Source organism: Acipenser ruthenus, chromosome 33 (assembly GCF_902713425.1).
Source record: "Acipenser ruthenus chromosome 33, fAciRut3.2 maternal haplotype, whole genome shotgun sequence".
NCBI classification, from domain to species: domain Eukaryota; kingdom Metazoa; phylum Chordata; class Actinopteri; order Acipenseriformes; family Acipenseridae; genus Acipenser; species Acipenser ruthenus.
This window is the reverse complement of record NC_081221.1, coordinates 3,781,412-3,795,929: the sequence shown is the minus strand read 5'-3', so window position 1 is coordinate 3,795,929 and position 14,518 is coordinate 3,781,412. Positions and strand designations below refer to the sequence as shown.

The 14,518-nt window shown below is 38.3% G+C and overlaps 1 protein-coding gene across 1 annotated transcript in view; it reads right to left on the bottom strand.

The window, feature by feature from the left end:
- Positions 1 to 13,902, bottom strand: part of LOC117433359 (beta-1,4 N-acetylgalactosaminyltransferase 2-like) — a 28,196-nt gene extending 14,294 nt beyond the window's left edge. Inside the window, exon 1 of the mRNA XM_034055541.3 lies at positions 13,816 to 13,902. Coding sequence (XP_033911432.3) covers positions 13,816 to 13,829 — 14 coding nt within the window. The 5' untranslated portion in view covers positions 13,830 to 13,902. The remainder of the gene's footprint in view (positions 1 to 13,815) is intronic.
- Between the last annotated feature and the right edge of the window lie 616 nt (positions 13,903 to 14,518).

The following is a 14,518-nucleotide window of genomic DNA, read 5'->3' as shown; positions in this document are numbered from 1 at the left end:
CAGGATTTGAACCAGGGACCTGCTGGTTACAAGCCCTTTTCTTTAACCACCAGACCACACAGTCTACATCCCTGATAATACATTGAGTATCACATAAACTTGCATACTTAAAGAATGATGATGTTTTCATTCCTTGGGATAGCAAGGACAGCGTATGTGTTCTCAGGATATTGGCGCAGCAAAAATAAATCAGCCAAAATCACCATTTCACTTTTAATTTGTAGTTCTCAACACTCTTAGGTGAAATGTAGAAAAAAAGTCAATACCTGTCATACATTAAGAGAAATAAGTCGCCGAAGTAAAGGTAAAATTGTCCTTTTTCTCCCGTTTTTTTGCAGATTGTTTAGACCCCAGGCACTTTTATCCACGCATGTGTATATTACAGGACATCTGAGTTTAAATCACAATAAACCTTTTTTGTCGACATGGGAACACACTTATTGTGACGGCTACATCATTTATATTACATTTTTTATTTCTGTTTTAAAATGGAACATTTGCCTGCAAAAAATATATTTTAATATAAAAAAAAAGGTCTGGCATGAGTTGGATTTGAAACCATAACCTTCAGCTTGCAAGCGCGTTGTATTAATACTGTCTCATCTCAGTGCTAAATGATTAGTTGAGAGAAGCAGTATTTTGAAAGTCATCTGAGAATTCTCTGAACTTTGTTATATTTTGGAGATTTGATTGGTTACCAGTCATCATTAAATCTTCATCATCATCATCATCATCATCATCATCATCATCCTGAGATTCTGATCTCTGAAAAATCTCTCATGAGATGAGAATTACATGTCGGTTTGTCTCATGTATGCAGTATTCTGCCTTTGCTTTATCCTATTCATTAAACATTAAAACGCAGTACAACAAGCACAAACCCCGAATTGAAGCTGAACATTTATTCAAAATCAATCTGACACGAATTGTTTCAAAGTGCACCAAATCTTAACCCAACATGCAAGAATCCCAAACTGAGTTTTTATTCTAAATCAACCAGACATGAAAAGTTTGACATGAATGTTTTTTCTTCCTTTATCAATGCTTTGCCGCACCGTTGCTTAACAAGCCCCAAAAATGTTGACAACCTATATTCTCGATCAATATAGTTTCATATGTGCACATTTTGACCATCGAAGGTTTGGAACACATTACCGAAGGAAGGCCGAACCTTCGATGGTATCATTTGCATAATTTAGTGGTGACGTCACCACAACTACTTGTATATATTTGATTGAAAATCCTATTTTACGGGTAATCCATATAAATTGAATAAAACATTCACATGTAGTTTAAAAATACGTTATATAGAACAGTAATCATGTTTTTTTATAATTTAAATAAATAAAAATGCACGTTGTTTATTTAGGCCTACACACAATTGAAGATGAAGATACAGTAAGCTTGCATTGCACAACTGCAGCGGACTGAGGCAAAACATTAATATTAACATAAAAATATTAATACTAAATATTATTAATATTAACTTACGCTTGTCAAGTGACCCGAGATTGGTTATCCTCAATAATACGAGTCGCTTGCACAGTTTGCATTCAACTTTTTCTGGGTATTTAACAAACAAAAAAAAATCCCAAACAGCAGAGGGGTTTCGAGATATTTCTTTAAATACAGCTTACGCTATACAACGTTTTGCTGTCGAGATGGGGGATAAAGACATTAAAGGTTTGCTTCTGGATAAAACGAGCTGGAGGGGGAGGATCGGACGGTGCTGAGTTTTCAAATTTACAATTATTAGTGTTATCGTATATTTTGTATGTTTCAGACATTCTACCATAGCACTGTTTTGCACACTAGACATTCAGTACATCTTTTACTGAAGCACTACAACCGCTCCGCCCCAGTGCTTTGGATACCCTACCCTGTGATACAAATCAAAAGATTGAATTTTGCATGCGAGTGACATTTAAACGCGTCATTTACAGTATCCATATATTGTCAAACAGTTTCTGTTAACAGGGGAAATCCACACTGCCAACAAAGACAATGGCTGCTTTGGAAAAATCTAAATCTTACTTCTGGGGGCTTTGTTGCAGCTTTCACCTGTGCATGAGAAACCACCTTTTGTGCCACTTACTCAAGAGGAATTGCACAAACTGACTGGCTCTATGGGATCTGTGGACCGGTGGTCATTGTTCATGTATGATGAACTCAATTAATATGCGACAAAACAGGACCGGGTTTATCTCAAAGCCAGCAAAACTGACCACATTTTGTTGATTAAACGACTGACACCAAATCAAGGGAGGAGATATTTACACCTGCAACCGTAACGATAACGAAAATGTATACTAACGAACATAAATCATATCCGTTAATATTAACTATAACTAAAATTAATGTAAAACGAAAATGAAATAGTAACAAAAAATCGTTATAGTTAGGCTTGATACTTTTCGATTGTAAATCGGTAAAGCTCGTTAAACGTCGAATTCCCAACAAACATGAGCTTGACAAATAGATTTTTATACGATAAACGTCGGTAAAACCACTCGCTATTTTATTTTCTTACCAAAAACAATCATTTAGAAATCAACTCGATTTTTTGTAGTTTTTATACGTGCTGTCTATCCCGTCTCCGTTCCGCTCTGAATGGCTAGATGTCGCTGTTGAGTCTGTATTCTCACCGTCAGTCATTTAATCCTGTTACGTTGACATTAGCAGGTTAAGGTGTAGGTAAGTTTTTGCTATAGGTATACGGTGACAGTTACTAGTCCGATTTGAAAATTCGGCGCAACAGGAAAACACTTAACAGAGGCGTACCAGCTAGGTACATAAAAAAAGTATATAATATATTATATTATATATTATATAAAGACTTATTTAAAAAAAAAAAATAATAATATGCCCACTTACATTTAAGACATATTGCCAATTCTTCGTAACATTATATATATATATATATATATATATATATATATATATATATATATATATATATATATATATATATATATTCCTAATGTTTTCGTTAGAGAAAAAAAATTCAAGGAAGTACTGTTTTAATACCGGTGATTTTATTTATTTATTTTTAAATCGTTTTAGGCATCTTTAAACAGCTTGTTTAGTGGTAACGCACTTGATACTGAAGTAAACTGCAGAGCGTTCCAGCAGGGATGTGACAGCGCGCCTCGTTCAACCTTGACCTTTGTACAGCAGTTTAAAATTTATTTACGTAAATTTAAATAAACATTGTCTGTGTTGATGATTATATATGTTAAGTGTATTGGTTTGGTTATCAAACAAACAAAAAAAAGCCTGCGTGTACCTCGCCCCAAGTGTAAAACAAAAAATTCTCCTACAGCATAGAGACAATCCGTGTTTTCTGCAGCAAACGGTTAGGGTCCCTGATCATGACGAGAAAGAGTTTAACTGAGTGAATCATTTCCATATGTTTGATTTGGTCTTGCAGCAGTATGGGTAAAAATAGACTGAATGGCCTTGCCCTGCTATATGTACACAGAGACATGTCCCAGGAGGAGGTGTTACAGCGTTTCGATAGATCAGGCCATAGGAGGATTGGCAAACTCTATTTAAAGTAAAGCCTTCTAAATCAGTGTTTTTAATCGCGGCATCATACAGTCTCAGCAGTCCGATCAGTCTTAGCACTAGTATCAGCAATCCTACCAGTCCCAGCAGTAGCAGCACCAGTCTTACCAGTCCCAGCAGCAGCAGCACCAGTCCCAGCAGTGTCTGCACCAGTCTTACCAGTCCCAGCAGTGTCTGCACCAGTCTTACCAGTCCCAGCAGTGTCCGCACCAGTCTTGCCAGTCCCAGCAGTGTTTGCACCAGTCTTACCAGTCCCAGCAGTGTCTGCACCAGTCTTACCAGTCCCAGCAGTGTCCGCACCAGTCTTGCCAGTCCCAGCAGTGTCCGCACCAGTCTTATCAGTCCCAGCAGTAGCAGCATTAGGGTTTTTTTTTTTTTTTTTTTTAATTTTAAGGGGGCCAGACTGGAAAAAAATAGGAGTAGACAGGCCAGAGTATTTTACTCTACACATTTATGAGCAATAATAAATATTACATAACTTAGTGTTCATATACTGAACAAGACTTCCACATTTTACCATATGAATAGTACTTTAATAATAGAACCATGTGAGAATTTAACGGAGTACCATTATAAACATTTTAAAATGTATGTGACATATTAATAAAGTAACTGTTAAGAAGAGATCAGCGCTTCTACTTTTGAGCGTCCGCTGTGTACTCTGGATAGGTATTTCCTTGTTTGGTTTCAAAATGCCTTTTCATATTGTATTCCTTATCTACTGACACATTCATTGCACAATAAACACACTGGCTTTGTGTTCGGTACAATTGGTTAAATGAATAACTATTTATTGGTCCACTCATTGTTGAATCTACAATGTTCACCATTTTCTGTTCTTACTACAGTAGCGAGAGAGAGACATGTTATAGCAACATGAGTAAAAAAACAGTCACAAGTTTCTGTCTGAAAATACTGTTTGTTATTATTTAGACAGCTGAATACGATCCGGAGCTGTCGCCAAAGACCAGCACTAACACTTCATCTTGTTTGGACAGTAAACTGTATTTGCACTACGAGCCCTAGAGAATGCACTGTGGACTTGTCTTTGTGTTATGCAGTGCTTAATTTGAGCCGGTCTCGCGGCATGATTTATTATTTTTTCCACTGTTTGCACTGTAAATATTCTAATAAAAGCGATCAGTTAAAGTTGCCTCTGCCTCCTCGTTATTTCTCCAGCCCACCGTAAAAGCGCATCCTATCCTGCCACACCGATTCCAGACCTGCTCTCTTATTTGTACATAGAGGTTATGGGGCGGGCCGGCGAGGTAAGTAACTGATCTTGAAACAGTGGTGGTCAGCTAGTGAGAGATCCCTACGTGATCACGTCACGTAGCCTAGGCTAGTCGTCGCTACTGAATTTGAAACGTGTCATGGGAAAGGAAAGCCAAATCAAAAATGAGGGGGAAACTGCTCCTGATGGCGATGCCTTAGCTAGCAGCGCTGTCTGCGCTTAATCCCGCCAGTTCAGCATCACCACCGGTACGTCCTCCACTAGCTAGCAGGTCACTAGTGAGTCTGACTCGGCGGGAGAGGGGGACGGGGTCGGGGAGGACTAGTGATGGGCAGTTCGATTATTTTTAGTGACTCGATTCATTTGATTCAGTTCAGTTTGGTGAATCGATTCATTTCGTTCATTTGATTCACTGATTCAATGACACAAAACCAATCAATGTAGACCGCATTAAGATTGTTTACGTAGGTTTATTTGAACCGGAAAGAACGAGTCATTCACAAACTGCACATCACAAAAGCTAGGGAGAATCTATATTTGGTTGCCTGGGTTCATAAACATTAAATTAAATATAGTTTGACAAAAAATATTAATATATATTTAGAATACTGGAGATAACATAACAGTTTGAACCATTAGCATTGAATCTAATTTAATTTAATCTTTTTAAAAAAATAGTCAATTGCATTTCTTACGTGTTTTTTTTCTATACATTTGGAGTCACCCATTGTTTTTTACAACAACAAATGAGAGCCTCGAACGAGTGGTATTTTGTGGAACTAATCCGTGGTATTTATTCAGCACAGAGCAAAACGCTGTTTGCCCAATTCATCTTCTATCCAGTAAACTGGGATTAGTCATGTAATCAATCACATGTTGAAGCACACCCATAACCGCAACATGTACATTTTATATAAACAAAGTTTAAACGTGTATATATTTAGTATTTTTTAGTGTTTAACACAGTAAAATAACATTTAGAAAATGTATATTTAATGTGCGTGTAAAATATTGACGTTTAATAACGTCAGGCATGTGCAATATCCTCCTAAAAGGTTGTTGTAACGTAGCTGATACGTGTCACCTTGTGGACTAGGTGAATCGCCGTCATTATTAAATTATAAAATATTTAACCGTAGTTGTAAATTGTCATGTATAAAATACATTCATTCCTCAAGATCAAATATGTAATCACAAGTTATATAATTAAGTCTTGGGTACAATAACGTTACAATACCAGTAGATGTTTGTATTTATTTTGGAAATGAGGTGTATATCTCAGTTATTATTATTATTATTATTATTATTATTATTATTATTATTATTATTTAGTAATTTGGCTGACTACTCAAGATGACTTAGAAGTATTAATCATAATTTGTGCAAAATAGGTAACTATAGATATGATTAATTTTACATGTGTATAAAAAATAACAAACACACATAGGCTACAACTAGTAGTGATTCATTTTATTATTTATTTGTTTGGCAGACTTACACAAGGTTACGTACATAGTAAACTAAGAAGAACTGTAAGAAAAATAAAAAATAAAATGATGGTGCACAAACTTGTAATCTGAGTTTCTGACAGCGTGAAGCAGCACTCTAAGTACACACCGTCTGGCTCATAGATACATAGCTATGGTCTGGATGATGTAAATGACGCCATTTTGGTTCACACAGAGTTCTTATCATGCACTAAGCAAGCGGGAATTTGGATCCAACATGACACATACGGTCTTCAGTTTCATAACACTCAATTTGTTGAGAGACAACCCGTTTTCCTTGTTACAAAGAAAAAAACAGCCAGACTCGAGAGGTAAGGAATCATTTCATGACTTTTGATAGACTGGTAACTCGACTCCTGTGCGCCACGCAGCTTGTTCATAGGATGAATCAAAAGAACCGATTCAATAGGGACATTGTCTCGCTACATTGTGTTTGTTACTTTTTTTCTCATGCGTTGCGGTACATCCCCCTCCCCCTCCCCCTTTCCCCCTCCCCCTCCCCCTCCCCCTTTCCCCCTCCCCCTCCCCCTCCCCCTCCCCCTTTCCCCCTCCCCCTCCCCCTCCCCCTCCCCCTTTCCCCCTCCCCCTTTCCCCCTCCCCTCCCCTCCCCTCCCCTCCCAAAGGGCGTTACAGTAATCGATCCTGGAGAAAACAAAAGCATGAACCAGTTTTTCAACTGCAGGTAGAGAAAGCATGGGACGCAGGCTGGCAATATTTCTAAGGTGAAAAAAAAACCTTGACAGTATTCAGCACATGCGATTCAAAAGTTAACCCAGGATCGAAAATCGCACCCAAATTTTTCATCTTAGATCTGAACTCAAGCATGGTTCCATCAACAGACAGATTTAAAGCATTGGTTTTACCTAGCTGGCAGGGAGTACCTAACAGCATTACCTCAGTCTTGTCACAATTAAGGTGTAAAACATTTTGCGACATCCAATTTTTTATATCAGCGATACAGGCAGTTAGGGCAGAGGCAGCAACATTGATATCAGGTTTAGAATTAATATAGATTTGAGTGCTGTCTGCATAAAAATGATAGTGTATGCCATGAGACCTTAAAATGTGGCCGAGGTGAAACATATAAACACTAAATAACAGAGGGCCGAGGATAGAGCCATGCAGGACACCAGAAGTTACTGGCCCAACCTCAGAACTAAACCCACCCAGGGAGATCTTATAAGGAAGTACATGGAGACATGGCGATCATTGTGAATTTGTGTTAAATGTGGATAAAGAATGCGAGCCTCAGAAAAAGGTTACTGAAAACTGACCCGTGCATGAGAAAGAAAAATAAGAAGCAAAAGTTGACTTTTGTGATATACGGATTGAAAGAAAATTGTCAGACATACCAAGATAAGCTAGAGAAATGCTTAAGACATGAAAAAATTTGGGAGCAGCAGTTTCCCTATTAAAGTACAGATTAGGGCGTGTTCAGTGGAACCGGCCAATTTGTTTAGTGCCACCAGATATTTTTTGATTAATACTGGTGCTGCTAGTCTGTTTTACACACACTTTCTTTTCCCCTCATGCTCACGTGCTTACTACTCTTTCTATAATAGATTTATTTCTGTGTGTGTGCTATTGAGAAACATTTATTTTTTATTTTATTTTTTTCTACAGGACAATAGATTTATTAACAAAACAAGCTGCTATAGATGATAAATGTTTATAGTCCATGGCATGAACAATACATTTTTTAGAGGCGATTCAAGCGTTGGGAACCAGGACCTGGGTGGAGACAACAATGGAACTGTGCTGGCAAGACAGAGCAGGAGCAGCTGAGTTTTCCTTTCCAGCTGGCATTTGCTGTTTCTTGCTTGTACATGCAGCCATGATGTGACAGACTTTCCCCTGCAGCGTTTGGTGTGAACAGAGGTCTGCAGCGACTGCAGAGCGACGCGCAAGGAGGTGGCCTGCGCACCGTATCTGGTGTGAACACCCCTTTAGCGTTTGCATTTCAGTTCACATGTGAAAACCAGGTCTAAACTGTGCGCAAATTACATGGTCAACTATAAATACCGGTGAAACTACTAGGGAAGCAGGCAAAGAAAAGAGAGAGAAAAAAAGAACAATAAAAAGAAATATGGAGTGCGCACTGGAGTAATGTGATACTTTGTACTGTCATTTTGTAACAACCGGATAAGGGCGTCTGCCAAAATAAATAAATAAAGTCTATGCGGCCAGACAAAGAGAGGAGGAGGAGAGGAGACATCCCCAAATATTTAAAAGTCACCTGTCTTTTCTGAGCCTGTCTGACACAATGTATGTAGCAATTTCACCTCAAACAATCACTGACATCTGCCAACTGCATCAGGCTGACCTGGAAGGAGACGTGCGGAGAGCACACTATTTGCTTGTAGCACTAAGGTACGCACACCAACACAGAATAGGCACTTCTGCGTAAATCAGTAAGGGGACCTAGTCTGTCAACATGCAAATAGTGTGTTATCTGTGATGCCAAACTATCGTTGCTCCGCTCATGACTTGTTTATCCTTGCTATCACAGGTGGCAGCTGCGTTTCAGCAGGATGACAGTCTGAGAGGTTGATTGATAGGGGACAACGGATATCCACTGAAGCGGTGGCTATTGAGACCGCTGCTCAACCCCACGACCCCTGCCGAACAGAGGTATAACCGTACCTTTAAATGTGTTCGTACTGAAATTGAGCGAACATTTGGAATCCTCAGAATGTGATTCCGATGTTTGGATGTCTCTGGGGGAACACTCCTCAGAAGGTTAGAAATATCATCCTGGCTTCTTGTGTTTTACACAACATAGCTCTCTGTATGGATGTTGAACTTACAGAGGAAAGATTACAGGGTCTGAGGGAAGCAGATGCTGAACCTGAAGCACCAGTGTTGGAAGTTGCAGCTTCAAGTGCCAGGCAGGTCAGACCAAACCTTATAGAAAGTGGTTCATATAATTGGTACGCATGCAGACCAATAAAATAAATAAATAATGCATACCGTCAATATATATATATATATATATATATATATATATATATATATATATATATATATATTAAATGTTGTAGTCGCCAATTATTTTTATTGTTTTCTCCCCAATTTAGTAGTGTCCAATTATACCACCCCTGCGCCGATTCAGGAGGGGTGAAAATGAACACACACAGTCCTCCGAAGCGTGTGCCGTCAGCTGACTGCTTCTTTACACACTGCAGACTCACCATGTAGCCACCCAGAGCTACAGCGCTGGAGGACAACGCAGCCCTAGGCAGCTTACAGGCAAGCAAGCAGGTGCCCTGCCAGACCACAGAGGTCGCTGGTGCGCGGTGAGCCGAGGACACCCTGGCCGACCTAGCCTTCCCTGCCCCCGGGCGCCGCTCTGCCAATTGTGCGCCGCCCCGTGGACTTGATCCGGCAACGTCCAAACTATAGGGCGCATCCTCCACGCGGAGTGCCTTTACTGGATGCGCCACTTGGGACCCCAGTAAAAATTTTTAACAGGAAAGCATTTGTAATAAAGGCAGCGACGGTGCTCATGGTTCGAAAGTAAGCTACACATGCCTAACTTAAAGAAAACTCCTGATTCTACATGTTGAATCCTTATTGGTTGTAACCTTACTCCCCCCCCCCCCACTGTGCTTTGATTGGCTGGGCGCATGATTCGCTATTTGATATGCATTAGCCCATGCATGAGACCCGACTTCTAAATCACATTTTCATGTGCCATCGCAGCGGTTCGCTAACACTGTCATTTGTGCAATAGCGATAGTGGCTGTGCACATATTTGTTAAATAGGACCCAGTGGATGGTCAGAATACAGATGATGGACAATCCCATACATTAGTGCATATACTGTAAATAGTTATAAAATAGATGAAAAATTGTTTTTGGTAATTTTTTTTCACTTGTTTTCTTTGTTTGTGTTCTTATTGATTTACATTTATAAGTTTGGAACCTGAGTGATTGGTATAATTTTCTTTCCTCAGAGTATCACTTTGATTATATAGTAATTTGAAACATGTTTTATGTAAATAACGTCAATTTAATTCAATTTGAACAGCACATGGTCTAAATTGTTATTTTGTTCCCCAAAATTAAATAAGACCTGACCAGCCTGACAGGGTCAAAATAATTGGACTGCAAAGGGTTAAGGCACTCTCTCTGTGTAGTGTGGCACTCAGCCAAAAGGTGCCTTCTGATCTTGGAATGAGGATAGAAAACTGGTTCTTTTGTGGTTCTTGTCAGGGATAGGCTCTGTAGTGATGCCAGATTTATACACCTTATTTATACACCTGTGGCTGAGCCTTAATTATTATTATTATTTATTTCTTAGCAGACGCCCTTATCCAGGGCGACTTACAATCGTAAGCAAATACATTTCAAGTGTTACAATACAAGTAATACAATAAGAGCAAGAAATACAATAACTTTTGTTCAAGTGTGACAAACCACAATTCAATAATACAGCAGATAATAGTGATAGTTACATCAGGATATGATTAAATAGTGATACTTACATCAGGATGTGATTAAATACAAAGTACTACAGGTTAAACACTTGGCAGATTACAGTATTCTGAAGTACAGGATTAAATGCAGTAAAATAGGGGGCAGATAAGAGCAGAATAAAGCACATTTACATGAAGGGTGATAGTGACCCGGATACAAACAGAGGAGTTCTACAGGTGCTGTTTGAAGAGGTGAGTCTTAAGGAGGCGCCGGAATGTGGTCAGGGACTGGGCAGTCCTGACATCTGTAGGAAGGTCATTAAGTAATTAAGTAAGTATTTAATCACTTATTCAATTCAAAACACGTCAGCCACAGTCTCTTAACTTCCTCCCTGTCTCCCACTATTCCCCCCACACACACACCAGAGATGGAGTCTAGAGACCTGGTTGGTCTTCTTGGTCTCATGATCACATTTTGCGGTCTTGATCTCGGTCTCAGCACGTCGGTCTTGACAATACGCTTGATTATCTTATATCCTCATTTTCACCCAAATTCACACGCACTCATAGACATAAACAGTTATTAATGACAACAAATATAGTTTAATTACAAACAAATTTAAAATAAACTAGTAGCATTTAACGTCCTCTCAACATAGACCACACACTTACCATTGGTAAAACCATAACAACGAGCCGCTGATTGGCTAGAGAGAGATGAGAGATTAGAAAATGTGCCACTCCTGTACTAGCAAAAGAGAACGTGTGTGTGACGTTTCCTTTTTTGTTTGTTTATTTTTCAGTAATATTTTGCTACGAAATTACCGATAAATCGCGTCACTGTAGTCGCATAAAAAATTTAAGCAAATCATTTAAAAAAAAAAATTCAGTTTAGTTTCATTTTCTGCAATAAATTTGCCTTCTCAATTTTGAAATTGATGAGAAAAATAATAAATGGAGGGCAAAGTGCAAGCATTGCCACATAAAGGTGTCTTGAACTACTGGAGCAGTCTTTTTGGCGCATCACGCTTTTTAAATGCAAGCGTGATGCTCTGGCAGCTTGACACTTGTGTGTTTTTTTACTTATATATATATATATATATATATATATATATATATATATATATATATATATATATATGTTGCTGTTATTATTATTTATTTCTTAGCAGACGCCCTTATTCAGGGTGACTTACAATTGTTACAAGATATCACATTATTTTTACATACCATTTGTACAGTTGGGTATTTACTGGAGCAATCTAGGTAAAGTACCTTGCTCAAGGGTACAGCAGCAGTGTCACCCAGCTGGGATTGAACCCACGACCCTCTGGTCAAGAGTCCAGAGCCCTAACCACTACCTTGTTGTCATTAATAACTGTTTATGTCTATGAGTGCGTGTGAATTTGGGTGAAAATGAGGATATAAGATAATCAAGCATATTGTCAAGACCGACGTGCTGAGACCGAGATCAAGTCCAAGACCTCAAAATGTGATCTCGAGACCAAGAAGACCAACCAGGTCTCTAGACTCCATCTCTGGTGTGTGTGTGGGGAAAAGTGGGAGACAGGGAGGAAGTTAAGAGACTGTGGCTGACGTGTTTGAAATGAATAAGTGATTAAATACTTATATATATATATATACACAGCTCAAACCATCAGTAGACCCAGGGTTGCAAAAACTTACGGAGATATAATACATTATACCTAGAACTACCACAGCTGTCATTTTGACTGTCATAAAAACAGTGGGTTTGGCTTAGTGCTGCTGAACTTGAGAGCTTTGCCCTTGTTTTGAATAGCTACAGGAGACATTTTCAGATGTGATAGACCAATACAATGCAGGACTGCGCAGCAAGTCTTGGGTGTGATTATATTTTGGGGGGAATTACTGAATAATAGTATACCAAACCAGCTATTTCAAGACGGGAGACAGAAATTACCGCTGAATAGCTAACAGAGTAGAACTCTGTAATCTGGTATACAGCGTCTTCTGCTAATCCACTGTGAAAAAATGTATCACGTAAGCACAATTCTTCAGTCTATGCATCATTTTATATCATGATTATATTACTAACTACGACTATTTACCCTTCTTTAAAGACATTTTGTAAACTGTTGTTTAATGATCGTATACCACCATGTGGTTTAACATTAAAGTTAAAAATATGTATTTTACCTTCATTTTTATAGTTTAACCTTCACATTGACGGACTTTTTTTTTTTTTTTTTTTTTACAGTGCATACGTTTTCTCCTGTCTCGGCTCCAAAGGAAGCGTCATAATAGTAAATTGTAAAATAGTATGCCCCGTTGGGTTATGGAATATACTGATACGAATAATAATGAATGTGCACACAGAGTGAATATAAACTAAAATGTATTGATTTCAGGGTAGCTTGCATAGAGAGCGAGTTGAAAACAAGAATTACAAAAAAATAAAAACACGCCATACTTAACGGCAACCTTTCAGTCTTGCGTATCTCAATTCCAGCTTTGGTAACAGGACAACTGACGATAGACTGGCAAAACAGAAGGCTCTCACGGGCCGCCAATTGAATAAGACTGATAGCCTCATATGAAAGGAGAAAATATGAAATTTCACCTGCCATTATAATCCTGTATTACACAATAAAAGGATTATGTTATTGTGAAAAATGAAAATACCGCATAACTTCCCTTTGTAAAAGCAACCACAATCTGTGACGCCCAACCCCATATTCTAGGACAACAAATCACTGTACAGGGCAGATTGTCTCAGGTGCGGCACACTGAACAGCCTAAATATCATATTTGGAGTAAAATTACTTCAATATTAAAATATCCCTATATACATACATACTCTTCTACTTAGTTAGGAACAGAACCTCATAGCATGTCATTACAAATAAGAAGACAATAAAGCGTACGTGTGACAACCATCCTCGGTCTACATGTGATAAAAACAAACTGATCATCTACAATAATCGTTGATGAAATTAAACCATTTTCAAATGTTAACTTCACGCTCGTGTACAGACAGGCAGATTTCTATGTATAAACAGGTGAGCTCTGGAGGTAACACGATTAAAGAAATAATAAATTGCTGTACCTGAAAGAACGCATATTGCCTGAATCCCACTTTCATTCACCAGAGACTGCTCTGGATGTTTCAAACTAATGAAGCAGTGAAGAGAGACCAACTCACCTGATTCGAAACCACACCCACTAATAAAAACAAGGGTGTGGTTCTGAAACAAATGACCGAAGCGGTCTGTTACTAAAAGCTAAGCAAATCAGTTTTAACCAGGGATCCTAGTTTTCCGCAATAAAAAATGAAATTATCCGATTAAAAAAAAAGAAAAAAGAAAACTCCGCGTTATTCGGCGAGTAAAATAAGTGCTAAAAATGAGTTTTCCCTGCCACGTTATAAGACACACAAACAGTACTATTGGGAAACACAGGACATATTTATTGCTGTTCTTGTTACACTTGTTGTGTCTCTATGTTGTGTTTTAGTTTATAAACTTTAATTATTATTGAACTGTAACTTTGTATTATAGTGTAAAATGTGTAAGTCGCTTTGGATAAATGCGTCTGCTAAATAATACAATAAAATGGTTACACTTTCAAATTCTAAGCAGGTTACGAGCTTACCAGCGCCATTAATCAATAAAACAAACAAACATATGGAATGGAGATTTATTTTTTACTTCAAATATTACAAATAGTTACCTGTTATAAAAAAAATCTTCATGTTAGTTCAACTCCGAGTTAGTATTCGTCATCTGGACGGCTATTATTTAAATAGAGCT